At 54.6% G+C, this 26210-nt stretch overlaps 8 protein-coding genes across 8 annotated transcripts; 4 read left to right on the forward strand and 4 right to left on the reverse strand.

Moving 5' to 3' along the window:
• Nucleotides 1–192: 192 nt before the first annotated feature.
• On the reverse strand, nt 193–1726 carry LTHEOB_8366 (Phospho-2-dehydro-3-deoxyheptonate aldolase; the record flags this gene model as incomplete). Its single annotated transcript, XM_035517835.1, has 3 exons — nt 193–487; nt 539–1610; nt 1663–1726. The coding sequence occupies 3 exons, from the start codon at nt 1724–1726 to the stop codon at nt 193–195; spliced, it is 1431 nt and encodes a 476-aa protein (XP_035370486.1).
• Nucleotides 1727–2558: 832 nt separating this feature from the next.
• Nucleotides 2559–2986, forward strand: LTHEOB_8367 (uncharacterized protein; the record flags this gene model as incomplete). The annotated part of the gene is made up of 2 exons (XM_035517836.1): nt 2559–2819; nt 2882–2986. The coding sequence occupies 2 exons, from the start codon at nt 2559–2561 to the stop codon at nt 2984–2986; spliced, it is 366 nt and encodes a 121-aa protein (XP_035370487.1).
• A 2461-nt stretch (nt 2987–5447) lies between these two features.
• On the forward strand, nt 5448–7157 carry LTHEOB_8368 (Galactose-binding domain-containing protein; the record flags this gene model as incomplete). Its single annotated transcript, XM_035517837.1, has 3 exons — nt 5448–5703; nt 5756–7068; nt 7125–7157. The coding sequence occupies 3 exons, from the start codon at nt 5448–5450 to the stop codon at nt 7155–7157; spliced, it is 1602 nt and encodes a 533-aa protein (XP_035370488.1).
• A 437-nt stretch (nt 7158–7594) lies between these two features.
• Nucleotides 7595–10691, forward strand: LTHEOB_8369 (uncharacterized protein; the record flags this gene model as incomplete). Its single annotated transcript, XM_035517838.1, has 5 exons — nt 7595–7672; nt 7818–7993; nt 8046–8338; nt 8388–9287; nt 9337–10691. 5 exons carry the CDS (start codon nt 7595–7597, stop codon nt 10689–10691), a joined length of 2802 nt encoding a protein of 933 aa, XP_035370489.1.
• A 568-nt stretch (nt 10692–11259) lies between these two features.
• On the reverse strand, nt 11260–13247 carry LTHEOB_8370 (Luciferase-like protein; the record flags this gene model as incomplete). Its single annotated transcript, XM_035517840.1, has 4 exons — nt 11260–11682; nt 11764–12568; nt 12648–12993; nt 13145–13247. The coding sequence occupies 4 exons, from the start codon at nt 13245–13247 to the stop codon at nt 11260–11262; spliced, it is 1677 nt and encodes a 558-aa protein (XP_035370490.1).
• A 731-nt stretch (nt 13248–13978) lies between these two features.
• On the reverse strand, nt 13979–15659 carry LTHEOB_8371 (Cytochrome p450; the record flags this gene model as incomplete). The annotated part of the gene is made up of 2 exons (XM_035517841.1): nt 13979–15407; nt 15466–15659. 2 exons carry the CDS (start codon nt 15657–15659, stop codon nt 13979–13981), a joined length of 1623 nt encoding a protein of 540 aa, XP_035370491.1.
• A 3623-nt stretch (nt 15660–19282) lies between these two features.
• On the forward strand, nt 19283–20346 carry LTHEOB_8372 (uncharacterized protein; the record flags this gene model as incomplete). The annotated part of the gene is made up of 2 exons (XM_035517842.1): nt 19283–19499; nt 19565–20346. The coding sequence occupies 2 exons, from the start codon at nt 19283–19285 to the stop codon at nt 20344–20346; spliced, it is 999 nt and encodes a 332-aa protein (XP_035370492.1).
• A 3309-nt stretch (nt 20347–23655) lies between these two features.
• On the reverse strand, nt 23656–26193 carry LTHEOB_8373 (Small oligopeptide opt family protein; the record flags this gene model as incomplete). Its single annotated transcript, XM_035517843.1, has 3 exons — nt 23656–25642; nt 25689–25970; nt 26021–26193. 3 exons carry the CDS (start codon nt 26191–26193, stop codon nt 23656–23658), a joined length of 2442 nt encoding a protein of 813 aa, XP_035370493.1.
• Nucleotides 26194–26210: the final 17 nt, after the last annotated feature.

Genomic DNA, 26210 nt, shown 5'->3' on the forward strand with positions numbered 1-26210 from the left:
AAGAGATTGCCATACATGTTGTATTCCGTAAGGTAGCAACTAGAAAGGCTTTGGCCTGAGGTTACCATGATTTTGTTTTCAATTCCTGCTGAAACAAATACTTTTGAGGTCTTGTACCGGACCTTTTTGACTAACCGAATACCATCATCTCCCTTCATCATGCAAGATCTCTCGATGCAGGCTAATATCCCCTCACTTATCACCCTCTTTCTCACGGAAATGACCTGCAACTAGGAACGCCAGTTCAAGGGCCTGTTTCTCGTTCAGGCGCGGGTCGCAGTACGTCGTGTAGTTCAAGCTCAGATCATCCTCATCAAGACCCTCGCTTCCACCAAGACATTCAGTGACTGCGTCACCCGTGAGCTCAAGGTGCACACCTCCGAGGAAAGATCCCAACTGCTGATGGATTTTCAGCGCAGAAGCGACCTCGGAAAGAATCGAAGAGAAGTGGCGGGTCTTGATTCCCGATTCGGTGGAGCGCGTGTTTCTATATTCAGCGTCAGCAACGATCTTGTCACCAGGGGCATTCGGAACTCACCCATGCATAGGATCGCACTGCCAGACTACGACATGTCCGCTGTTTCTAACAGCCTCAATGTGTCCTCCGAGCATCTTCTCAACCTTGTCCTCTCCGTAACGTGTGATGAGAGTCACCTTTCCAATCTCCTTGTCCGGATTGACGATGTTGAGAAGCTCAATGAGCTCCTCATTCTTCATCGACGGCCCGACCTTGATGCCGATAGGGTTCTCGATACCGCGGAAGTATTCGACGTGCGCGTGCGTCAGCTGACGTGTGCGATCGCCGACCCAAAGAAAGTGTGCGGCTGTGTTGTACCAAGCTTTTCCGTCCTCGCTAGGCGGGACCTGAGTTCGAGAACCAGCACCCCTCGGCCGAGGAAGACGGCGCGTCAGAGCTTCTTCGTACTCGAGCACGAGGCCCTCGTGGCTGGTGTAAAGCTCGACCGTTTCCAATTGACCGGCAGTATCGGCGCCGATAGTGCGCATGAAGCGAAGCGACTCAGTAATGCTGCTGACGATGTGTGAGTACTGCGCCTGCAGTTTGTCATCTCTAACATGGCCGAGACTCCAATCGAATGGATTGTGCAGGTCGGCGATGCCACTGGACAGCTGCGCCCTAACGTAGTTCGACGTGGCAGCCGAGTGAAAGTAAGCTTGAACAAGCCTATCGGGGTCCGGGTTCCGCTGGTCTTGAGGAAAGCCGTTCAGGATATCGCCACGGAAGCTTGGGATCTCGACACCGTTGACTTTCTCCATAGCGCTCGAGCGAGGCTTCGCGTACTGGCCGGCCATGCGTGCGATGCGGACGACTGGCTTGTTGGAACCCCAAATGAGGACCAAGGACATTTGGAGCAAGAGCTTGATCTTGGAATCAATAGGGCCATCCTGGCAGTAAGAAAAGAGCTCAGCACAGTCACCACCCTGCAGCAAGAAGGCATCGCCAAGAGCAACACGCTTGAGGTGTGAGCGGAGCTTCGTGATCTCAGTGGGCGTCACGATTGGGGGAAGATTGCGAAGCTTGTCAAGTGCAGGATCAAGGCCAGTCGGGTTGGGATAGGTGATGGCTTGCACAATAGGCTTTGAGCGCCAGGCTACAGGAGTCAGAACTTCTCTTCGATTATTAATGATTCTAGACAGGCATACACGACGGTGTCCATTCAGCTGCAGCCCCATTGGGCGCGGCCGAGTTCTCAGTTGAATTGGTCATTTTGGTTGAAGCGGCTAGTCAATTCTCGAGTCTTTCCGGATGTGCTTGTAAACAGGGGACTCGTTGCTCCGCGCGGAAACTTCGGCTTTCTCGTCCTGTACCGGTGTTAGTGAGTTGCAGAGGTGTCTTTAGTAGTGTTATGTACGTATGCGTCGAAGCCTATCTCCTCTTCTTTACGGCGAGCGTCTCGACAGATCGCAAGAGCCACCGTCTTTTCAGAAGGGTGAAGAGACTCGTAATGTGCACGATCTTTGCGAACTTCGCGCCACACGAGGGCCAGGATGAGGAAGAAGGCAAGAGGGACTGCGAACGAGTGCAGGCAAAAGGGAGACATTGTCAGAACAAGGTGCCGGTGGCTTGAAAGGAAATAGGATAGCGAAAGTAGTGTGGGGACGAAAAGGAAAACACGGGAGCATGTAGAAATACTTATAGTATGGGTAGAAACAGAGAAGGCTGAAGAAAAGTGTGGTACCTTGGTGGTGGGTGTCGCTGGAATGCTTGACTTGGAAATGCGCGCCGCCGTGAGACGGTAGAAACGCAGCGCTTACGGTCTCTCGTGAGACGGTTGACGCAAACGACGTGGAGCCGGAGTAAATTTGCGCTCAACAAGTGTTAGAGCGGAAGGAAGGGAGCAGTAGAAGACGGCGAAAAGAAGAATTGGTTGGATGACTGTACTGCCAGGTGGGTGGACCGTGGCACGGGAGCTCCGGACCCGAACCAGCCACTGGCGCGCTCGCTTGGCCGCTGGAGCTGTGACGTCTACCCGCCTTCTGCAAGCCATCCCTCCAACAACCACTCTACCCGTTCTTGAACACGACTCCCGCATCGCACAATGGCCGAGGAACCACAACCCGCAGGCGTGCACGAGGGCGCCGAGCAACCGCCCGCCCCCGCTTCTGCCGAGGACCGCAAAGCGCAAGCGGCCATGTCGACTCTGGACGCCGCCCAGCGCGAGGACGACGGCGCGCCGAAGAAGAACGTCGACACGGAAGCTTTGGGTAAGGCTATGAAGAGTCTGGACGTAAAGGACAAGAGCAAAACACAGGAAGTCAAGAAGGCCGTCAAGGTCGACCCTGCAGATGTTGCTCTGCTGGTACGCTCCCCTTCTGCGAGCGGTATCTGCGCGCAAGCGCTAACAAGGCACTTCGTGTGCAGGTTGAACAGCTGGAGTTGACCAAGCCGAAAGCGACCGAGCTCCTCAAGGCCCATGACGGCGACGCTGTGAAAGCAATGTCCGCCTTCATCGGAGTGTCCGCCTGAACTCCGGCACGACACTGGAACGGATCCGCTGTCGAAACGACGCATCCCATGACGAAATGATTGAATGACAAGAAACGATACCGCTGCGGGTAGATCGACGGCATGCAGATCATGGAGCGCATCTTCCGGATCTAAGCGATATGCATCCACCAACCCTGCATTTGAAGAATAGAATGATAGCGGAGAGTAGCAATGGATACGGAATGCCACCAGACCACTGAGGCCAATCTACTGTATCCTCGATCGATGCATTGGAATTATGAATGACTGACTCTTAGGATGCCACGGATAATGCCAGCGCGCACAGCACCTTGTAGGTATTGAGATTCACTGAGAAGGTTGTACCTGAGCTTCGCGGCCCGGACGAGGTTATAACCAGAGGCTGTTGGGCTATTGACGAGTCGGCCTCCGAAGACGCCCCCGCTGATCACTACTACAACTGGAAAGTGCATAGGAACACTGGCACGAGGGATCATGAGCACGGAAGTTGGAAGGCTCGATTGACTATTTCTCTTTGAGGGATAACGCCCGGTCGATTATTTCGATTTTTACGCAACAACACCTTCCAGGGCAGCGAATTCTTCGGATACTTCACAACGCAATTGTACCATTGGCCGTCTTCTTAATTCAGGGCCTCGTGCACGGCTTGGCAGGGCAACCTATGCGGGAGCGGCAGGAAGCGAGCGAGTTTCCATGCACAATCACCGACATCTCCTAACCTTCTAATCCCGTCAGCCCTCCGACCCCGGCTTCGCTGCCATTTTCCGCACGGTGTGTCTTCGTCATTCTAGCGGCTTATGCCGAATCAGCCCCATGACCGGTCACGCATGATGAATCCGTACTAAAGAGGCCGTGAACACGGGCTTCGCTGATGGCTCCATCACAGCAGAGTCTGTGGGCATATCACCACCTTCCTTTTCCCGTGCCTCTCCTTTCAACCTTGGCATCCGATGAGCCCAGTTGTCGGCCGTCTTTCGGACCCTCCCCCCACCCTGTTTCAGAAAAGTCGTTGATGTTTCACAGCCCAGCCGCCCACCACGTGCCCGTCACTTCCAGGGGTAAAGCGGCAACGAACGGGTAGAGCCGTGGTGTCGTGATGGCTGCGCGCTTGGTTTTAGTTTTCTCTCGCCTTTTCATCACTTCATTTCGTAAGAATAGTGGCTTTTACACGGTCTACGGGTATATGGGGTGTCTTCGGCATTATTCACTATGCCGCTGCCGCGTCCGTGAGCTTTGCATCCCGTTCTAGACGCGTCCGGCATCGGTTACGATGCGCGTTACCGGATAAAACCTGCCAAGCCTGTGGCTCGTCGCAGGGAGCGCCTGCTGGGTCCAAGTCCGCTATAAACAAACATGCCTCCACAGGAACGGTACACGCTCTGGACCATTCGCCCTTGGCGCTTTTCCGGATTTGAGGCTTGTTAATGCCGAAAACGCAACGCACCAGCTCTCTCATTTGTATCGAGCGGGTGGGCCCGTAAGGCTAAATCCAGCGCGATGCGGGCCGGATTCCAGTCGAATAATCCCACGAATGTCGCAAAGTCGCGCCGTCGCTCCTCGGTGGAATTGCAGGCGTAGCATCTGGGTCCGCCCAAAGGCTTGGACGCAAATGGGAAGTACTTTTGCCCAGAGGCTAAGCATACTCTATCTCCGGTTCCTAGGGATGCCGGGCCAGACACCCGCAACAAATTCCATGCTCCGCTGGGATCGTGCGTTGCCAAGCTTCCTCTCTGCCAACCTTAAAACATCTAGCATAAGGAACAGGGATTTAGCCGGGCCGCGCGATGCGTGGATTGGCCGACTCCTTTATCGTTTTCCATGGGTGACAGCGTGCCCGACCAGGATTCTGAACAGTGGTCTTCGAAATCACCAGTACCCTTCGGTCCAACCCACAGGACGCTTGCACGCCATGTACGAGGAGCATACTTCCAGTGCACCTCGGTCTGCTTTCTCCCGAGTGAGTACCCTCTTTGAGCCTAGAATTACCCCACTCGTCACCAGCTGCACCCCAGATCTCGCCTGTGCTTGCAGAAACCTACCCGCCCGGGTGTAAAGCCTAGTCACGTATGCACGTGAGCCGGAGCTTGTATTATTTTGGCATTGTTTCCTGCAGTTTCCGGGAAGAGAGGCCGTGGCCTGGCCCCGCCCAATAAACTAGCGAGCGGTGGTGTTCTGAAACATCAACCCTACGCCGGATACCGCCAGCTCCCGCACGCTCCTGATTTGTGGAGCGTGTTTACAAGTTCACCTCACCATCCTTTTTCTCCGTACCGAGATGAGCCACTGCATCCCACGGACCAATATGCTGAACCTCCCTGTATTCTCTGGATAGGCGCCACACTCTCTCCACACATACTGACAACTACAAAAGCAGGGGCTGGGTCTGCTACATTCTAGTTGCTCGTCACGGCTCTCTCTCACCCTTAGCAGCCCCCATCCCTCATTGGAGGGCACCGCCACCATGGCACGTTTCGCTTTGTTTCTGACCTTCCTCTCGCTTTTCACCTCCGCGCTGGCCGCCTTCGGCGTGACCAAGTCGGGTTCCAACTTTGTCGTCGATGCCGGCTCGTCCAATCCGTTCATTGTCACCATTTCTGGCAGCAGCTGCGACATTACTTCCATCAAGTACCGTGGAGAGGAATTCCAATACTCTGGCAAGGGTTCTCACATCTCTTCTGGTCTCGGATCCGCGACTGTGGCCTCGGAGATCGTCAACAGTATGTCGATCCATTCCCACCTCTCATCTTTTACCTCACTGACACCCTGCAGGCAACATCGCCAAGATTACTTGCACCACTAGCACTTTGACTCACTACATCATCGTGAAGTCTGGAGAGAGCGCCCTCTACATGGGCACTTACTTCAGCTCTGAGCCCTCGATTGGTGAAGCCCGTTTCATCGCCCGCCTTGACCCGAACAAGCTTCCTCTCGAGTACCCGTATGGCGTTGTCTCGACGACTGCCGGCAGCAGCAGCACCGTTGAGGGATCTGACGTCTTCGTCGTGAGCGGCCAGACTCGCAGCAAGTTCTACTCTAGCCAGCGTTTCATCGACGACAAGGTGCAGTGCGTGTACCGCGACGATGATGCGATCCATGCTTGCATGATCCTCCAGCCTCTTTCCTACGAGGGATCCAGCGGCGGTCCCTTCTTCAGGGATATCAACACCAACAACGCTGGTGACTCGACCAACCTTTACTTCTACATGAACTCCAACCACGCCCAGACCGAGAGCTACCGCATGGGCTTCCACGGTCCTTACCAGCTTCAGTTCAGCCGCTCTGGCATTCCTACCACCTTTGATGCCTCATTCTTTGAGGACCTCAAGCTGACCGGCTACGTCGCTACCTCTGGCCGTGGCTACGTTAAGGGAACTGCTTCGGGTGTTGGCAGCAGCTACCAGAAGGTGCTCCACTGGTACAACTCCAACGCTCAGTACTGGGTCTACGCCTCTTCCAACGGCGCCTTCACCTCGCCTGCCATGAAGCCTGGCACCTACACCCAGGTCCTGTACCAGGATGAGCTCAAGGTTGCCACCGACTCGGTCACCGTGACGGCAGGCTCGACCGTCACCAAGAACATTGCGTCCACCTTCTCCTTCCCCTCGACCATTTTCACCATCGGCGAGTGGGATGGCCAGCCGCAGGGCTTCCGCAACGCCGACAAGATTGAGCGCATGCACCCGTCGGACAGCCGCATGAGCAGCTGGGGTCCTCTGACCTACACTGTCGGCTCCAGCGCTCTGACGGACGTTCCCATGGCCATCTGGAAGGGTGTCAACTCGCCGCTCACGATCAAGTTCACGCTCAGCTCTTCGCAGACTGGCGCGGCCACGCTCCGCATCGGCACGACCCTCGCCTTCGCCAGCGGTCGCCCGTCTGTCAAGATCAACAGCTACAGCCCGTCTGCGCCGAGCGCGCCGACCAAGATCGACTCGCGCGGTGTCACGCGTGGTACCTACAGGGGCAACGGCGAGATCTACACGTTCAACATCCCGGCCGGCACTCTGGTCTCGGGCTCCAACACCATCACCATCGAGTGCATCTCGGGAAGCTCGGGCGACACCTACCTTGCCCCCAACTTCGTAAGTCTCTATTGTCTGTACTATACCGAAAGAGCTAGTGCTAACCAGATGAACAGATCCTTGATGCCATCGACCTCTACAACAACTAAGTGGAGTGAAGAATTGGAGATGAATTTCAAGCTTCTGCCTGTACATAGTTTATGTCTTACAATGAACATACATTTTGACTTTGCATTACTCGAAGATACGAGATTGGCGAGGGCATGGCTCCACCACAGTGCTTGGCCACGACTTTTGTGTGGCTGAGAGCGAGCGCGGCCCCGGTCGTGCATGGATTACATCATCCGCCTGCACGATCCGTGCGCAGCTGAGACGCGGCTGCGCCCGCGGACGACGCGGTCCAGCCAGCAAGCAAACACCATCACCGCTCTTTTGGCTATGCGTCCCGCCCGACACTGAAAAACTCTTCATCCCGGGCAAACACTGCCAGGATTTCCCATCGTCGACTCAAACTTCCTGAGTCGGAGCTCGATCAGCTCTGGTTGGCTTATGACGCTGTTGCCTTAGTTGTTGACATTTTGCCGTGATGGATTACCCAGGCTTCCAGTCGCCTCTGGTCGCCGACGACCTCATCGGCACCCTGAAGAACCACAATCACTCCAAGGTAAGTCTGAACAGCGAGCCAGCAGAGGTTCAATGCTCCCCACTCGTGTTCGTAACCTTCTGCCTTTCACGTCAGAGGAGATACGAGGGCATTTCGCTAAACCGCTTATATTACTCTTGCAACACTCTTCACTAACCCTTTCAAGGTTCCGGAGGCCGGCGGAAGTCATCGTGACAAGTCGTCATCCGTCTACAGCCTAATTTACACTTTGATCCCTTCCGTCCTCATTGCCTTCATCCTGCTTACCACCTTTGTTTTCCTCCGAAGCAAGCTCCGGCGCTTGTATGCCCCGAGAACCTTCATCGATACCCTGACAGAGCAGTAAGTGTTCAATTAAGATCGAAACGCGAAACGCCGTCTCACCATCATATAGAGAAAAGACTCCAAGAGACCCTGACACGAGGCTGGCCTGGATCAAATACTTCACCACTTTCGAAGACACCGACCTTCTCAACTGGCAGTCCCTGGATGCTTACCTTTACGTGCGCTTTTTCAAGATCATTGTCGTCACGTGTTTCTTTGGCTTCCTGCTCGTTGGCTCCGTTCTCATTCCTATCAATGCCACTGGAGGAGGCGGACAGAAGCAACTCGATATCCTGTCATTCAGCAATGTCAAGGATCCGAAGCGCTACTGGGCCCATGCCATTGTGGCATGGGTCTTCTTTGGTGAGCCTCATTATTTTCGCGCTCACGTGCCAGCCACTAATCATTCCAGGCTTCGTTCTGTTCATGATCACCCGGGAGACCATTTTTCTCATCCACTTGCGCCAGGCTTATCTACTCTCGCCCTGGAATTCGAGCAAGATCTCCTCCAGGACTGTCCTCTTCACTTCGGTGCCCAAGCACTACTGTGACAAGCAAAGGATCAAGAGCCTCTTTGATGAAGTCAAGACAGTCTGGCTTGTGGAAGATTTTAAGGAGCTGGAAGACATGATTGAGAAGATGGACAAAGTCGCGTTGAAATTGGAGGCTGCTGAGATCAAACTCATCAAGACCGCCAATGCGAAGAGGTTGAAGATGATCAAGGACCCTCACGCGAACCCTGACGATCACGACACAGACCATTGGTTGGCCATTACGCGCCGTCCGAAGCACAGACACGACAAGTTCGATTTCATCTGGGGAAACAAGTTCGACACGATTGCAGAGTGCCAAGAGGAATTGCGCAAGATGATCCCATCCGTCAAGGCTGCCCAAAAGCTGCGCATCGACGGCGACGCTAAGCTTCTTGGTGCCGTGTTCATTGAATTCGAGACGCAGTCCGCTGCTCAGGCCGCTTTCACTTTGGTCTCGTTCAATCATCCTGAGCGCATTGTTCCCCGTCAGGTCGGAGTCCACCCCAATGAAGTTCTCTGGAAGAACCTGCGTATGTCTGACTGGGAGGCGCTTGGCCGGAAGCTGCTCGCTTTTGCATTCGTTGTCATCTTGACGATTTTCTGGGGTATTCCTGTTGCCTTTATTGGTACCATCTCGAACCTGAACTATCTTTCGGAGAAGTTCAAGTGGCTCGCCTGGCTCAAGAACCTTAACGGCAAGCAATTGGGTCTCTTGACTGGTCTTTTGCCCTCTCTGCTGCTGTCCTTTATCCAGAGCTTGGTCCCTCGATTTTACAGATGTAGGAAACCATTCTCTCTGAGGTTGGGGCCGTGCTAACTCGTTCACAGACATTGCTCGACAGTCGGGTGCAGTCACGCTTTCTCAGGTCGAACTGCGCACGCAACAGTACTTCTTCGTATTCTCGTTGATCCAGGTCTTCCTCGTCACCACGTTTTCGTCTGGAGCAACAGCTGTGCTCGGTCAAATCGCACGCGAACCTCGTTTGGCACCTGCTCTGCTGGCGGAGAATCTTCCCAAGGCATCCAACTTCTATATTTCGTACTTCGTCTTGTACGGAATTGCTATTAGTGCCGAGCATGTATTCAATCCTCTCGGCTTGTTCTGGGACGAGATTCTGCCCCGCATCTGGCCTTATGCTACGCCTCGAGAGTCCTTCATCAAGTATGTTACCCTGGACACTCCTGGTTACGGTTCAGAGTGCGCCAAGTGGGCGAACTTGGCAGTCATCGCTATCAGTTACTCGTGCGTTGCACCGCTGGTTCTCGGATTCGCAACCGTCGGCTTCGTCTTCATTTATCTAGCCATGCGGTACAACTTCTTCTACGTCTTTTCCACCGACATCGACACGAAGGGTGCCTTCTATGCGCAGGCCCTTCAGCAATTGACTGTCGGCATCTATATTGCCGAACTCTGCCTCATCGGCCTGTTCTCGACCCGTATCCATGGCGACCTCAGCGCCAACGGACCGCTGATCCTTATGATCATACTCTTCTTCGCCACCATTTTCTACCAGTATCTCATGCGGGAGACCCTTACGCCGCTCACCGAGCTTCTGCCTCGCAACCTCCTTGCCGAGACCGAAGCAGATTACGAGGCCCGCATCTCTTCCGAATCTGCCTCTGCCTCGAACGCCCAGAACGGCAACAACAAGAAGGACAAGAAGAACCAGAAGAAGGATAACGGCACTCGCAACGACCAAGCCGCCAGCCAGCACCCGGAAACGCAGCCGCTCCTCGCGCCGGACCACGCCGCGCGCGCAGGCATGACCCAACACCGCGCGGGCTCGATCCACCACCCGTCGCGCATCAACGACATCTACGGGCACGAAAAGTACAAGAAGGTCAAAGACAACTTCCAGCGGTGGTTCGCGCCGCACTCGCAGTCGCCCGCCGCGCTAGCGTCGACGCTGCACCCGTCGCTGCGCGAGCCCGTGCCCCCCTACCCGGAGGACCTAGCCAAGCTAGCCTTTGTCAACCCGGCCATTACGCGCGAGCCGCCTACGCTGTGGATCGTGCGCGACGAGATGAAGATTAGTGAGCGCGAGATCGGCGAGGCAAGGAGGGAGGTGGATGGGTTGGATGTTAGGGATGATGGCGCGTGGTTGGATGAGAAGAATGTCGTGCAGTGGGAGAAGGAGAGGTTGAGGGATATGCCGCTTTGGCATGGTAGGGTGGTTTATTAGTTGGTTGGGGGGGTTTCTTTGATGTGACTGCTCCTGGTGGGAGAGGGGGCAACTTGTATAAGTGACTGGATCGGGAGGGTGGGTGGAGACAGGGGGATGTATGTTGTGTGTAGAAATTTGTGTATGAAAATTACGATCTTTTCCATACTGCATGGTCGATGAGATCGGCCCAGTATATTCACTCTTTTCAAATGGCTTCCTTCTGTGCCCTGCTCCGAACTGGAAAGTGAGACCTTTGGGTGAAGCGAAGTAGAGAAGTGTAAGTTGGTCCAAATTTCTTCTACTCGAGGTTACCGACGCCCTCAGACGCATCCCATAATTGAAGTGCTTATTCCCGTTTTCATATCAGATATTCCACGATAGCCCATAGAGAAAATGCCTCTTTCCTTCTTTCGAATGGTAATGAACGGGATTGAGAAGAATTAAGCAAGATTCGATTTACCTCAATTTTTTCTTCAGCATATAAGTTTCCGATCTGGTATGTCCATCTTCCGTCCTTCCTGGTGAAAATTCTCTTCTGGCTCAATTACAGCACATCGATTCTTCCCCCCTTTTTCTCAAAACGAAATCAAAACCCGCTATCCAACCAAGCCGGCACATACCTACTACTAGCCGGCACAACACCATCATTCGCCTTCACACCACCACCACCTAGCCCCGCGTGGTCACCACCATGACCATTCACCGCCACGGCGCCATTCACACCACTACCATTCACACTTCCCCCACCACCAACACCATTAAGTCCAGCTAGCCCCCTGAACGCCAACTTGGCTGCGGATTCCGGCCTCGGCGGCGGCGGCTTCCAGAGGTAGCGCGAGGCCGGGTGGTCGTCGGCGGGCAGCTTCTGGCCGCGGACGCCGGACAGGGTCTCGCGCAGGGTGGTGCCGGGCGGAAAGGGGTAGCCGTCCCAGAAGGTGCCGCGGCGGCGCAGCTCCGGGATGAGGAGGTCGATGACGTCGGTGAAGGATTGGGGCATGATTGCGTAGGCCTGTTGTTACTTCTGTATTAGTGACGCGCCGACGGGAGGGGGGAAGAAGGGGAAGAAGGGGGAGGTAAACTAGAGACTTACGATATTAAACCCATCCACATCCGCCTCCTCGACCCACCTCTCCAACTCATCCGCCACGCGCTCAGGCGTGCCGACAATCGTCCCACCAAGGCCACCGACGATCAGGTGCTCGGCCAGCACCTTCTTGGTCCACTTGCCGACCTTGGGCTGGTGCTTGCCCAGGCCCTCCATGTAGCTGCGGATCGCGTTGGTCTGGACGAGCCTGAGCTCCTCGTCGTCGCCGTACTCGTCCATATCGTAGCCCGTCCACCCGCCGAACAGCGCCAGCGCGCCGCCGACGTCGCCGTAGCTGGCGTACTCGGCGTACTTGGCTTCCGCCTCGGCCTGCGTGCGGCCCAGCACGATGCACACCTTCGCAATCACCTTGATGGCGCGCGCGTCGCGCCCGTGCTTGGCCGCCTGCTCGCGAATACTCTTGACGCCCGCCGCGCAGCTCGCCGGGCTGTGCCCACTCACAAACACGGCCTCGGCGTGCTTGCTGGAGAAGGCGGTGCCGGCGCGGCTGGTGCCGGCCTGCATGATGACGGGGACGCGCTGCGGGGAGGGCTGGCAGATGTGCGGGCCGGGGACGGAGAAGTGCTTGCCTTCGTGGTGGATGGGGCGCACGCGCTCCGGGTGCGTGTAGATGCCGCGCGCGCGGTCGAGGGCGACGGCGTCGGTGCGCCAGGAGGATTGGAGGAGCTTGTACATGACTTCCATGTATTCTTCGGCCATGGCGTAGCGGTCGTCGTGGTCGGGTTGGGCGGCGCGGCCCAGGTTGCGCGCGGCGGAGTCGAGGTAGCCGGTTACGACGTTCCAGCCGCAGCTGTTTGGCGTGTGTCAGTGATCCGTTCGTCAGGTGTTGAGATTGGGGGGGAGGGGGGAAGAGGGAGCTCGAAACTCACCGTCCCTTGGTCAAATGGTCCAGCGTGCTCAGCCGCCGGGCGAGGTGGTAGGGCTGCTCGTACGTAGTACTAACAGTCACACCGAAGCCGATGTGCTTGGTGGCGGCGGCCATGGCGGGCACGACCTGCATGGGCTCGTTGACGGGCCACTGGGCGCCCGACCGCACCGCCTCGTCCAGGCTCTTCTTGTACACGTCGTAGCCGCCCAGCACGTCGGCGATGAACATGGCGTGGAAGCCGCCGCTCTCCAGCGTCTTGGCCAGCTCCACCCAGTGCTCGATGTCGTTGAAGTTCATCGATTGGTCGTCCGGGTGCCGCCATAGTCCTGGCGATTGGTGGCCGCTGCCTGGGTTTGTGAGCTTTTGGTGGAGCACGATGATGGGATGCTGGGATGTGGAGTTGTGGGGAAGATCATTCGCGGGAGAAGAGGGGAAGGAGAGGAGCGTTCAAGCATGTAGGAGGGGGGTATGTTGCTAGAAAACGAGCAGTAAACTTACACATTTCAACGAAGGCGTTCAGAATCATCTTCCTCTTCGGTGCCGCGCCATTGGCATGGCCATTGGTGTGGGCGTAGCCGTTGGTCTCAGGTGCCGATACCATGGTGTCGCTGTTCTCGCACGCAACGATCTTCGACGTGCAGCTGTCCCCTCTTTTCCAATTGTCCAATGGTTGTCAAGCGCGTACAAATGACGTGCTGCTATCGCAACACTGTTGCTAACAAACTGGAACTGCGCAATAAGTTGTCGCGTGGTGGTCGCAAACGCAGATGCGAAGAGCGAAGAGGGGAAAAAAAGAAAGAGCAACTGAGGGGCACAATTTCCTGCTCAGCCGTCCGACCGGAAAACAATGCTCACCGGGGTTACGCGGGGCTTAAGAGGCGAGCAACAATACATGGTGTAGATGACGACACCGCACGTGATTCTTGCACCATCTTTGGTAGGCGCAGATGAGTCGTGGTCGGTGCCTTTCGACCCACCAAGCGTTATCGGTTGGCTTGCGATATATTAGAAAGTGGGATGGTGTTTGGCCATCGATTGTGAGGCCAGCTGGGTTGAGCGTCTTCTCCGACATCGCCGATCTATACTCGAATAGGAAATCCGGTGGTGTTTGATGCTGCTGATCCAACAGCTCTGCGGAGTGCTGACGTGCATGTGCGCAACAAGTCTAAATGCATGGTGAGTCTGCATATATTGCCGGATTTCCTTCTGCGTATTAACCAAAAAGACAGTATTGTGGTGGTGGTACATGTGCGACGAACAAACGTGAGACAAGCCTGACTGAGCTGAGACCCGTGTACCTGGCTTTCCTCCTCTTTTCCTCTCCTGTTCTACTCAAGCAACGACCCTCCTCTTCGCCCTAATTCTAATATCCTTAACCGGCCTCATCACGCCCGTCCCAGGCTTCATATCCGGCACCCTCCACGCCGAGCCATCCGCAGGCTCAAAATCCCACAAGCTAGCCACCGACGCGACGACACCCAAGATCTCCTTCTCGGCGAAGGTCCTGCCCTTGCAGATGCCGGTGCCCATGCCCCAGGGCTTGAGGGGCCCGTAGCGCGCAACGCGCTTGCCCGACGCCTCGTCCGTCTCGATGAAGCGCTCGGGCACGAACTTGGACGGGTCGGCGTAGACGTCGGCGCTGCGCTGGTTGATGCCCAGCGGCACGGTGATGTAGGTGCCCTGGCGCAGCCGGTGCTCGATGTCGCCGTCGGCCACGGTCAGGTCGCGGCCGACGTAGCGCAGGCACGACGGCTCGTTGGCCAGGCGGAACGTCTCGAGGTACGCGCTCTTCAGCAGCGGGCAGTCGCGCGACAGCGCCGGGTAGTCGATCTTGGCGATGCGCGCGTGGCCGGTGGCGGCGTCGGTGGTGAGGTGGACGTGGGGGGCGATTTCTGCGCGGATGTCGGCGAGCAGGCCTGGCGTCGCGTAGACGTACACGACGAACCAGTAGATGAGCGGCTGCGTGTTCGCGTTCTGGCCCCAGAGCAAGCCCATGTCGATGTCGCCGCGGTGCCGGTACGAGACGTTTTGCGCCGTGTACGCCTTGCAGCGGTCGAGGGCGACTTGGCCGACGTCGGACATGTCGCAGTCGAGGGATTCGCCTTGGATGTGCTTGTCGATGCGCTCATAGAGGGCGTAAAGGGCCTGGAGAACGCGGCTCCGGGCGGCAAGGCCTTCCTGCAGGGACTTGATGGGCGCCCATTCCGGGATGCCGATCATGCGGAGCGGGAACACCTCGCCGTCAAACTTCCAGAAGTCGTCGATGAGCTGGGGGTTGCGCTTGAGGAAGTCGGACCCGTAAAGCAGCGGAATGGCGACGGAGGTGCCGAAGTTGCGGATGAGGCTCTCGAGACCGGCCTCTACAATGCCAGGCTGAGTCGACGTTTCCGGTTGGATCAACTTGTGGTTTGCTGACCGTTCCCAGGGGTTGAGCTCTGCCGGGTCCGAAGAAAAAGTGATAAGATTGTAAGTTTTGGTGCCGACGTCTGCTCTTTGAATCATTTCCAGAGATGCAGATTCGTTTACAAAGCCCTTTTCGACGGCAGCGAACAGGTCTTTCTTGCATCTGTTCAATGCATCACGCATCTCCTTGGAGTCCTCGCCACCGAAGACGCGGATGGTGATGGTGTATCCAACCGGCTCATGGTCCAGAGTATGGAATGGCTGAGCAAATAGCCGCTCGACTCCTTTCAGGTTATGGATGACCTGGTGCTGCGAGGTGATGCCGAACAGGGAACCTCCGTAGCGGCGGAAAAGAGAACTGCATTCACGCGTTTGAGGAAGCGCTATTGAGGGGGATTTTGCGGTCGTCAGCTTACAGCAGCTTTAGCGCGACACCATCGGCCATCAGGCACGTGCTCGCGATGAAGATTTCGATGGGAATCCATGTTGGCATGACACGGTCCCGCTTGGGACCACTGAGAAGGCGGAATGCGATTGCTGCGACGAATACGGCCGCCAGGACTTTGGTGTAAGAAAGTCCGGCACCGCCGGCTGTTTGTGGCGTGTCCATTGCGGACGATGAAAATCAGGGCAAACGTGGGGATGGTCAAAGGAACAAAAGCAGAGGTGGAAAGAGCGACGGCGAATAGATATTAAGAAGGGTACGGCATTGGTATGGGAGGGTGTGTCGATGATGTCGGTCAGGGAGAGCGAAACCGAGCCACCACAGCGTTTCATGGGCGCACGGACTTGTCGTGCGATGGCCAAGTGCTTCGCCTGCTGCGCCGTAATTGCCGTGATAGGCTCCCAGGGCCTTGCTCAGAATAGCCTTAGCAGCACCAATCGCTGCACGCTCCTTACCAATCGTAGCTTGTTTGTGCCCCAGATCAGCCGCGCGGCATCCTCCGAATCTGACCCTTCGGCCCCCCCAATCCTCCCAATCCTGCCATGCTATAAATTCTGCCAGGCACACAGCTATAAATCGTACCAGACACAGCCGCAGTCGCAGCCGCAGCCGTTATACTTGGACGCGTTTCTCCCGGAATAAAACGTTGGTGTTCAAGACGTATTTAAGTCTACACGGAGCCAACCGTTGTCACGTGTCCGAGCTATTTCCATGGTCGCAGTCCAAGCGAGCAGATCAGGAAATTGGTGCGGCGAAAGGACGGAGACGGGTGCTGAGTTACCCGACTTTGTCTGCGCCCACTCCCGAATGCCGACCACGTTTGTTTCCCTCATCCAAACGCAAACCCGGCTCCCGCCAACGTCTGTACCATACCGACCCGAACCAGACATTGGCTTGAACCCGTTGCAGCCAATATCCAGAACTAACCGAAATAGGAAAGTGATATCACGTCTCGTTTGCACTCCGACTTCAACACCTAAGCACATGTTCAGACTTCTTAGTCATTTAGCTATTATAGGAGCCCAAGGCGGATTATGCAACTTCTATCTGTATCTCTTCCGAAGATGACAAGACGATCGAGGTCCGGCGACTGTGCCACAAAACCACGTTCGAATGCAGCCACCCGAATGTAACACAAGGGTCCACTGACGTCGTGAGAACTTCAAGGTCAATTTTCGTGCGTGGGCTGTTATCTACTTACTACCCGGATGTATATGAGCAATTTCAAAGATTACTTCTGCGTCCTGACAATGCATTCAACTGCCCACAAATGAAGAATGTAGTAGCTAGAGCAACTTCGGCACCACTCGGCGCAGCTATAGAGGAGTGCCTTTAGAAATCGTACTATCTGGCCTGCCAATGTATGCGGCATCGGTCTCGCTGTCCTTTGGCTGGTGCTCTTCTTCCCCTTGCTGCTCAGCTGTCATTGCCTCATCCTTCCTACGATTGGGATTTTGCTTTGGGCTCGTAATTGGACTTCTAGTCAGCCTTTTCAGAAGGGCTATGTTTTTCAAACGTGCATCTAGCGCGGGGATCAGCGGAAAGCTGTGGGCTGGCTTTCTTAGGCGTAGATTCGTGCATCACGGCTCTTATTCTGCTTTCCTTCATTTCTTATCCCTAAAATCGAAAAGAGCTATCCTGCTGCCCCTAACAGATACTTCACACAGAAAAGTTTTTATTCCCATACCATCGAAACTGAGGCTAATTAATGTGAACCACGGGCCGCATTGTGGGGAAAGAAAGGGGTTGGAGTGGCGGGTTCCGTTGGTTCCTTCGGTTCCATAGTTGGTCGCAGCAAAAATTTTAACTGTTAGACAAAGAAACAAAAAGAAAGCTGAGCCGATCAGGACTCGAACCTGAATCTAATGCTAACGAGTGTCTACTAGCTTACAATGAATGTTTAGCAAAGTGATCGTATAAGCATTAATGCTAGCCATTACACCATCGGCTCTTATTGATGAATAGTGAAGTGACAGTTTATCATTATATTACCCAACATCAGGCATACAAGCCTTAGGGTGGTGAGCAGCGGCCTTCGAACACATACAACAGCTAATCCGCACGAGGATTGCGCAGATGCAGCTCCGTCGTGCCGACCTGCTCCTTGTTGTTCGGCTTTGGTGGGAACTTTGAGCAACACGCTACTCGTCGGCTATCTCATGCGACTTAAGTTTAATATATAAGAGATCCAGCAAGTCTTGTCTCTTAATATGTGCGGTTTCTTAGCATGTTGGCTGCTACGTCGGTGTCGAGTTGGCTCTCAATCTGATCCCACAGTCTTTTTTGCAGATTCTCAGTTCGGATTTGAGTAACGCTAACTTGAATGATATTCTCTACTTTTTTTTTATGTGAATATAGCTGTAAGTTTTGGATAATGCTTCTCATGTGCGAAGGGTACGTGTCATAACCTTGTCACCACAGCCCAAACAGTGTCCACGCAAACCCACCACACAAATTTATAAATATACCAGTGATTACAGGTACACAACAGCGCTCTTATAGAATATTGAGGAACCTGAAAAGTTAATATCCAGTACAGGTGAACTGTATCCATTGAACATCTATCGAACAGTGCAAGGCGCAGCCTATTCATTCCCTCGTCCTCCCCATCGTTGCCATTATCCTCCTTCTTGTGCTTTCGGAAAGCGGTCTCCGACTAATCTACTCTTGCGTCCCCGCTGCCCTATTCCCTCCGCCTCTTTACACCTCGAAGCCACTTTCTTTCCCATGTTTGTGTCCGTAGATCTATCCACGAACACGTACATCTCTCCGTCGAAGTCTCCCCGGGTCTCTAAAATCCTCCGTCTCTCTCTTATAGACGCCGGCGCGTCGTCAATGATCACTAACCCGGTGTAGCAACGTGTTGCCTGAGGAGCGGACGATCTGGTTATCAGTCCGTACTGTAAAACGGCTGTAACCTGGGAGCAGGCGGGCGGGAGCGGTCGAGGATCGAGGTCAGATGAGGACGGTTGGAGTTGAAAATCTGGTGGGAACGCTTGCGGCTCCATGATAGGCGGGAGTGCTTTGGGGTTTGAGATCAAGCGGGAATCCTTGGGACGTAGCACTAAGCGTTGACTGGGCCTATGTGTATTTTTCTTCAGAGACATGGTCGGAAGCGCGTAGGAGCCAAACATCGATTAGGGCCGTGCTGGTGTTAAAACTGACAACGTAGGATTAGACGTATCGTGACATGACTTGGAAGCTGCTAAGGTGTCTGACACAGGAATTGCGCCTCGCGCGAAGGGGCTTTATGCCAATGAGTGACTTGCGAAACGGGCGTGTAGTGTCTACGGAGGGAAAAGCTAGCGCAAGAGTTTGCATAACAGCTTAAGGTGGAGTTGGAAATGCTATGTTTTCATTCATTGGTATTTGAATCCATTGTTTGGACGCAAGTGTTGGATTTTGAATTGTTCAAATACATATATGTATTTGGATTTCTCTCATTCGAACGGGAAAGGCAATGATCTCTACGAACCGGATGATGAATATGGACATCGTAAAATACATTGCTCTCGGGTGGCTGGCTGCCAAACAGGGAAAGAAAAAACAAAAGGGAAGATAATGGAGGATCAGGTGGATTGCATGCCTTCCGCTTAACACTTCTCTCTGGCACATCCAACACCGGGCTGACCAATACTAGATCATGGAGCTTGACAGCCCATACATTCACAGTCCTTTCCACCATGTTTGTTACCTTGCCCATCGGACGGCTTCTTGTCTCCGTCACTCCATCCGACACTCTTCCTTGCGACCGTCCACCACCTTCTTCCTTCAATCCGCCCGCTCTCATGGAGCCTCCACCAGACAACCTCGCCCAGGAGGAGCCCGGTGGCGTCGAAACCGCCGCCGCAGATGCTGTTGAAGACATTCCGCCGCAAGCTACAGGCAAGCGGCGCAAGCGCAAGCGCAAGCGTCGAGCCTCTTGCCCCAGCACTTCTGCTGCCTCTGACGTCGCGTCCGCACCAGAAGACCACACAGCCAGCAAACGAGCGAAGATCTCACATGGTAAGTCACCTGTACATGTTCTACTAGTGCTATAAATATTACCGAACATGCGTCAGAGTCCGCAGGATCTCATGAAATGGCACCTCCCGCCTCTGACATACCACCTCCTGTCCAACAAGCTCAGCTAGCACCATCCAAGGAATCTGCAACCCCGTCCTCCGACAGAGTCAAAAGGTCACCTCTCCCCCAGCAAACTATTTCGTACCCTGGAACTATCATCATTGACGAGGAAGACGCTTCTATCGAAGAGGGCCGACGAGTGTGCAAGCTCCACGAGCCAGATGGACAGATATACATGTTCACAGATGGGTCGACGTGTCCAGGCGAGGGGTCTGGGATCGGCATCGTGTACCGTTGCGACACGAGGACGGACGACTGGGCGGAGATTTCGCAGAGCCTCCCCGACACCAACGACTCCTGCATAACCGAAGCAAAAGCTCTGGCAGTGGGAATCCAGTTCTTCAGCATGGATTTCGGAGCAGATCCTGCTATCAAGGGGTTGACCGTGCTGCTGGACTCGGCGACGGTTCTGGGATCACTTATGAACTACGATGTCGACAAACGTCGTGGAACTGATGGTCCAGAGAAATTGGCATGGCACGTGCAACAGATTCATAAGCAGACGGAAATTATTGTCAGCATGGGCAAGACAGTCACCCTTCGATGGGTCAAGGCGCATGGAAAGGGCGACAAAAGGGTGGAGGGAAATGCTAGGGCTGACGAGCTGGCCAAGGCTGCTAATCCCTGGAAGGAGAAGAAAAAGAGGAACAAGGTGGAGCGTATGCTTGAGCTTGCAAAAGCTGCCGCACAGAGGGCCAAGAAGGGTATTCAAGGCATGACGCTATGATGGATGGTGTTAGGAATCGGCCTAACCCACCACACCACGCCATCAGTGTTGGCGATCATTCAGGCGTGGTCAGTTAATAAACCATGTCGAAAAAGCGTGTTCATGACAGATGGGGCCTAGAACGGGAACGGTAAATAGCAGAGGCTACGAACACTTAGAGGCAATCAATTTAATACATTAGAGCATAATTTCATTACATGGGAATTTGAAGCTACCGTCCGAACGTAAATGTATGTTTAATAATTCTACATTCACGTCCGGATGATAGCTTCAATTACCCGCATTTGTCGAATAACCTGTTCGTGAAGATGTTGATCAGCAACAAAGCCAGATAGTGTTCATTTAGCGGAACAGAAGATGCTCCACTCAGTTGATATGACTGATGTAGTAGAGCAAACAGTTATCGTCAACAGGTGGAGAGCAGGACTGTAAAACGCAAGAGACTTGAAACTGAAGGATGTAGAGAGCTGGGAGTCGAGCTGCGATATGGTAAATCTTGTAGCCGGTTGAACAATTCGTGAAGATGTAGCTGTCGGGATCAAAATGGAACAAACGTATGCAGACGCAAGCTTCTGCTACCCACCTAAATGGCGTCCACTACCCACGTATATTTAACTGCTGTTCATTGAGACGCATTATATCTCCTAGAAGCTACCGTGCGTCCGACGGTTGTGTAATCGCCATTGTAGTTATTGCACAAGATTATGGAATGCGATATGGCGTAGCCGATTGCAGGCTGACGGAAAAGCGGAGGCGCGGTGGTGCACAAGGCGAAGCACTGTAGATGATAGAACGCACGGTTCGAGACGAAATCGTTGTTCGATCTGCGTCGGTGAGACGGAGGGGGGTCACCGGCCATGCGCGAAACGCAGCATTCGCATCTACCCCCGCTGCCCTAGCCGTCATGCCGCGCCCACGGATGCGCCCCTCAAGGTGGAGACGCGGCGCAGCATGAATGCGTGTCAGCTTCCGATTGGTATTTCGTTGCATGGGGGCTTCGTCTCTGCCGATCGTCACCTTATAAACATTACGTCGCCGGCGGCACGCCATATATCCAAATCCCTCAATTGCACTACCAAAGAGACTTTCTCTCTTTCGATTATTCATGCCCAAGCCATACAACCCCCGCTTTGATCACTATCTCCGCCGCTCAAGATGGGGAAGGAACCGGGTCAGATGATACGAGACGACTCTCAGGACGCCGACAGTTTTCTTTGCGAGAGATGCAGCAAGATCAACCTAGACGAGATCTTCAATCCTACCTTCGATGGTAGTCACATCCTTGATTTTCGGTCTGCGTCAGAAATTGTCGAAGATCCCAACTGCTCCTTCTGTCAGGCTTTGGATTTCATCAGCCCCGCCCCCTGCGCAAAGCCAGACCTTTCCCAGTCCTGCAGTTTGAGGAGAGGTACTAATCTTCCCGAAAGAATTATGGATTGGCTTCATAGGACTTTCAAGCATCGAGAAGTTGATCTTCCAGAAGACGGAATCTATCTAACCACCGTGGTGGGTGATGAAAGGTTCCACTTGGGGTATTGGCGAATGAGCCTCGCAGTACTTGAACATGATATGCCTGGTTGTCTAACTTTGCTTTCAGGGCAGAAAGAAGAGCGCGACTGGTTCACGGCGGCTTCTATTAGAAGCACTGTGGACTTCAACGTGGTAGGAAACTGGATAAAAACTTGTGAGAAGAAGCACGGCAACCGCTGTTCCCCAAATTGGACAGAAAACTGTACACTCCGACTTATTCACTGCGATTCAAGGAGAATCATTGCAACTCCAAAGCCACCGGAAAATTCGACCTATGCAGCACTCTCTTACGTATGGGGCAGCCAAGAGTCGGATGAAGTTTCCTCGGGAGAGTTACCCGAACAACTCCCAAAGACGATTGAAGATGCAATCACAGTCACCAAAAGACTGGGGATTCCATATGTCTGGATTGATCGGTATTGTATAGACCAAGGTGACGATAATGAAAAACATCGTCAGTGCGGTCTCATGCACAAGATTTACGAAGGCGCATACATCACCATCATCGCTGCAGCAGGAAACGGGCCGGACTACGGACTTCCTGGAATAGGATCATCGAAGCGCTCTTATCCTTCAGTGCGTATTGGATCTCGTTTATTGGTGCCCACCTTGCCTGATCCGAGGCTATCACTTCGAGCTGCAAAGTGGTCAACCCGTGGGTGGACTTATCAGGAAGGCGTGCTTTCCAAACGAAGACTCATATTCACCGATCGTCAAGTCTTGTTTCGGTGCGGAATTTGTTATACCAACGAAGCAGAACAGAGACTAAAACCGGACACTGAACTGCCCGAAGAGCCCACTATGTCTCTCCATCCATTCTTCGAGTTCTCGGGCGAGAGTCACATCTGGGGACAAATCAATCGTTTTATAAAACTGGATTTGGGCAGAGAAGAAGATTCTTTGAATGCAATGTTAGGCATTTTGCAGCGGTACCAAGAGTTGGGTTGCGTAGATGATTTTCGTCTTCGGCATCTTGAAGGTCTGCCAGCTCTCAACCGCGAGCCCTCAGAGATCGATAAAAAGTTAAAGCGGTTTCATTATCCGACTTGGACGCCTAGGTTCCTCAATAGCCTTGGCTGGACAGTTCAGCAGCCAACGAAGAGGCGTAGGGGGTTTCCCAGCTGGTCATGGACGGGCTGGAAGGCAATTCAATTCGAGCCGTCTTATGGATATCTACGCCATCCACGAGCCAAAGATCGCAGGGAAAAGGCAATCTCAGTTGAACTTCCTGATGGACGTTTGGTCAAGGATCACGAATTGGACTCCATGATTGAGGCAGAGCACGATTTTTCCCGGATCCGGTTCATCCGCTTAAAGGCACCTTCGCTGGAGTTCACAATCATTCCAAGAAAATGCAGTGAAGATGATCTGCCCCAGAGGTTTTCGAGGTTTTCCAAAGACCTCTGGTGTGTGATACGGCATCACGATACTGACTTTTTCTGTCCCGTTGGGTTGACCGATTTGAGCATTCACATACCCGAAGATGGCCTTCGTTGTTGGGGTATAATGGTCTTCGAAAACTCGATTGGGAACCGATTCGACTCCCTTTTCCTTCTCGTTATGAAGGTCAAAGATTGCTACGAGAGGATTGGTGTCGCTGCAGTACGTGAAACGGAAGCATTGCAGGAACTTGAGACCCGTACCTTTAGACTTGGATAGAGCAGTGTAGTGTGGATTGTTGTCAACGAATTCAATGCTCAATTGCATACAAAATGCTCGTATCTCATTTCACTGAAGATAGACAAACGAACACCGCATCATTCCATCCTACGAAGAGCATCACCAATGACTAGGCCCAAACGTCTCCCCCGGCGCAACCGTCTTCTGCACCGCCGAGCCCTCATAATCCAACGTCTCAATCACCGTATTCCCCCACCACTGCGGCGGACTGACCTGCGGCAACAACAGCGCAAAGAAAATAACAATCGTGCTCAACGCCAACCCCGAATCCAGCGCGGCCGACGTGATGTAGTTATACGTCATCCACCACCCCCTCGCCCTGCGCCTGATCAGCCGGTTAAACACCAGCCCCACAATCGCCCACGCCCAGTAAATCAGCGGCGTCGCCGGCGGAATGTAATTCAGCTGCCCGAACATAACCGGGGCATTCAGATACCTTGCCGGCGAATGCGGGAACCGCCGCGCCAGCACGTAGAAGACGACGGGCGTCACGGCGCCGATGAGCCAGAACCACTGCAACCCGGCGTACGTCGCGTCGCCCGAGAACATGCGTCGGGGGCCTATAGCCCCCCAGATGATGGAGGCGTTGAAGAAGACGCGGCCGTTGGGGCAGGTGAAGCGCGCGCTCTGGCCCGACTTGCAGATGTCCTTGATGGCGCCGAAGGCCCAGTCCAGCACGGCGATCTGCACGACCGACCCCCACACGGTCGCGACGCCCTGCGCCCAGAACACCGTCTTCGGCGGGAGCTTCATGTAGTGCGCGAGCTTGAGGTCCTGGGTGTAGAGCAAGCCCTGGAACATGGTGATGTAACCGATCGTCTTGAAGCACATCATGGCCAGCGGGCGGCCGGGCAGCATGTAGCCGATGACGAACTCGGTAAAAACGTTCAGCCCGATCTGCACGTTCGTAATCGCCCACACCATGCCGATGGGGACGAACCACGCGGCGGCGATGAGCACGGCGATGATGTAGGCCCACCACGTCAGCTCCGTCGGGTAGCCCAGCACCGTCCCGAAGCCCATCCCGATCATGACGAGCCCGAGCGCCCAGAACCACCAGTCGGGCGCCTCCGGGTAGCGCTTCATCAGCCGCGCGTGCACGTCGTCTTCCTGCTGGCGGGCGGCGCGCGCGCGGTACCAGAGCTCGCGGTGGTGGTACAGCGCCGTGTGCACGATGGTCGCGACGATGGTGGCGAAGCTGAGGCCGTAGCACATGGCGAACGTCGTCGACAGGAAGATGGGCGAGTACGCTTTGTACTTTTGCTCGTCGAAGCGGTAGCTTGGCGTGAGGATCTTGCTGACGTTGTATGGCGCGCCCGTGTTGTCGTAGCTGTCCGAGTCGCTCATGGGCAGGTACTCCGAGTACCAGGCTTTGGTGTAGTGGATCCCCAGCGGCGTGACGATCTGGAACACGACGAGCCCGATGAGCGTGTTGGCGATGGCGTGCCATGGTGGGATTAAGGGGGATTGGATGTACGACGTGACGTACGTCCAGTCGAAGGTGATGGGGATGAGCGACAGCCCGCTGTAGCCGCCGAAGAGCTGGTTGATGACCGGGTTGCGCGGTTTGATCCAGGTCACGAAGGCGAAGACGCTGAGCCCCTGCCAGATGAAGCCGGGGAACCAGTACCACACGAAGCCGCCGATGACGACGTACAGGAACCACCGGTACCGGCTGATGGACCAGCCGTTCGTGTCGGCCGGGTTGGGCGCTGAGGAGCCGCGTTTGTGCAGCGTGAAGAACAGCGCGCAGTTGGGTAGCGTCTGCGGGAAGATCATGGCCGCCGGGTACACGAGGAAGCGGCGGAAGGAGCCCGCGAGCCCGAAGCCGAGCATCTGCGTCGTGAAGGTGAAGAGCAGGTTGAAGCCCCACCCCAGATCGTACCCGTAGAAGCCGCGCAGAGCTTCGATCGTGTCGGTGCTGTAGGCCACTCCGTTGCCGAACGTCACGTTGGCCATGATGGTGATGAGCGTGTGCTCCTTGACGTTGAAGGGCCCGGGGTTAAGGCTGAACTTCAGCCCGAACAGGTTGAACTGACGTGAAGGCATCGTCTTCTCCCAGAGCTTGCCAATGGGGTACGAGAGGCTGCATGAGTTAGCACCAGAGGAACAGAGCGAGATAATACACCTACAGCTGAGCAACAATCGAAGTGATGGTGATACTCGGGTTGCGCAGGTTGAACAGCATGTTCAACCCACTTCCGATGGTCGTGAAGATGAGGCCGATAACCCATGCCCGGATCGTGTTGCAGGGGAGCGTATGGTCATCAGTGTTGGGCACTGCTGAAGCGACTTCAGGATAAGGAGAGTTTTCTCCAAGACCCTGATCGAGGCTGATTTCGGCCTCGACATCGCCCTTCTTGACAGCCTCCTCGATAGCATCGCGCTTATCCGACTCCAGGTTGGGGTCCCACCTGATAGGCATTAGTGTTGGCTTCTGTTACTTGTCACAACGATGTAGTACCGGTGCAAATCACTGAATGTCTGGAGGTCCTTCTGAGCCGCAGCAGCCTTAGCGTGGTCGTCAACCTCAGCAGGGGTGGCGGTCGCCGTAGCCTCCTTGTCCTCGAGCGTATTGAGAGTGATGCCATCCGTATCCCTGCGGGACACTGGCCATGGTTTACGAAAGCTGGGCATCCTGCCTATTCGCGGCC

This window comes from Lasiodiplodia theobromae (genome assembly GCF_012971845.1).
Source record: "Lasiodiplodia theobromae strain AM2As chromosome Unknown scaffold_26, whole genome shotgun sequence".
NCBI lineage: Eukaryota > Fungi > Ascomycota > Dothideomycetes > Botryosphaeriales > Botryosphaeriaceae > Lasiodiplodia > Lasiodiplodia theobromae.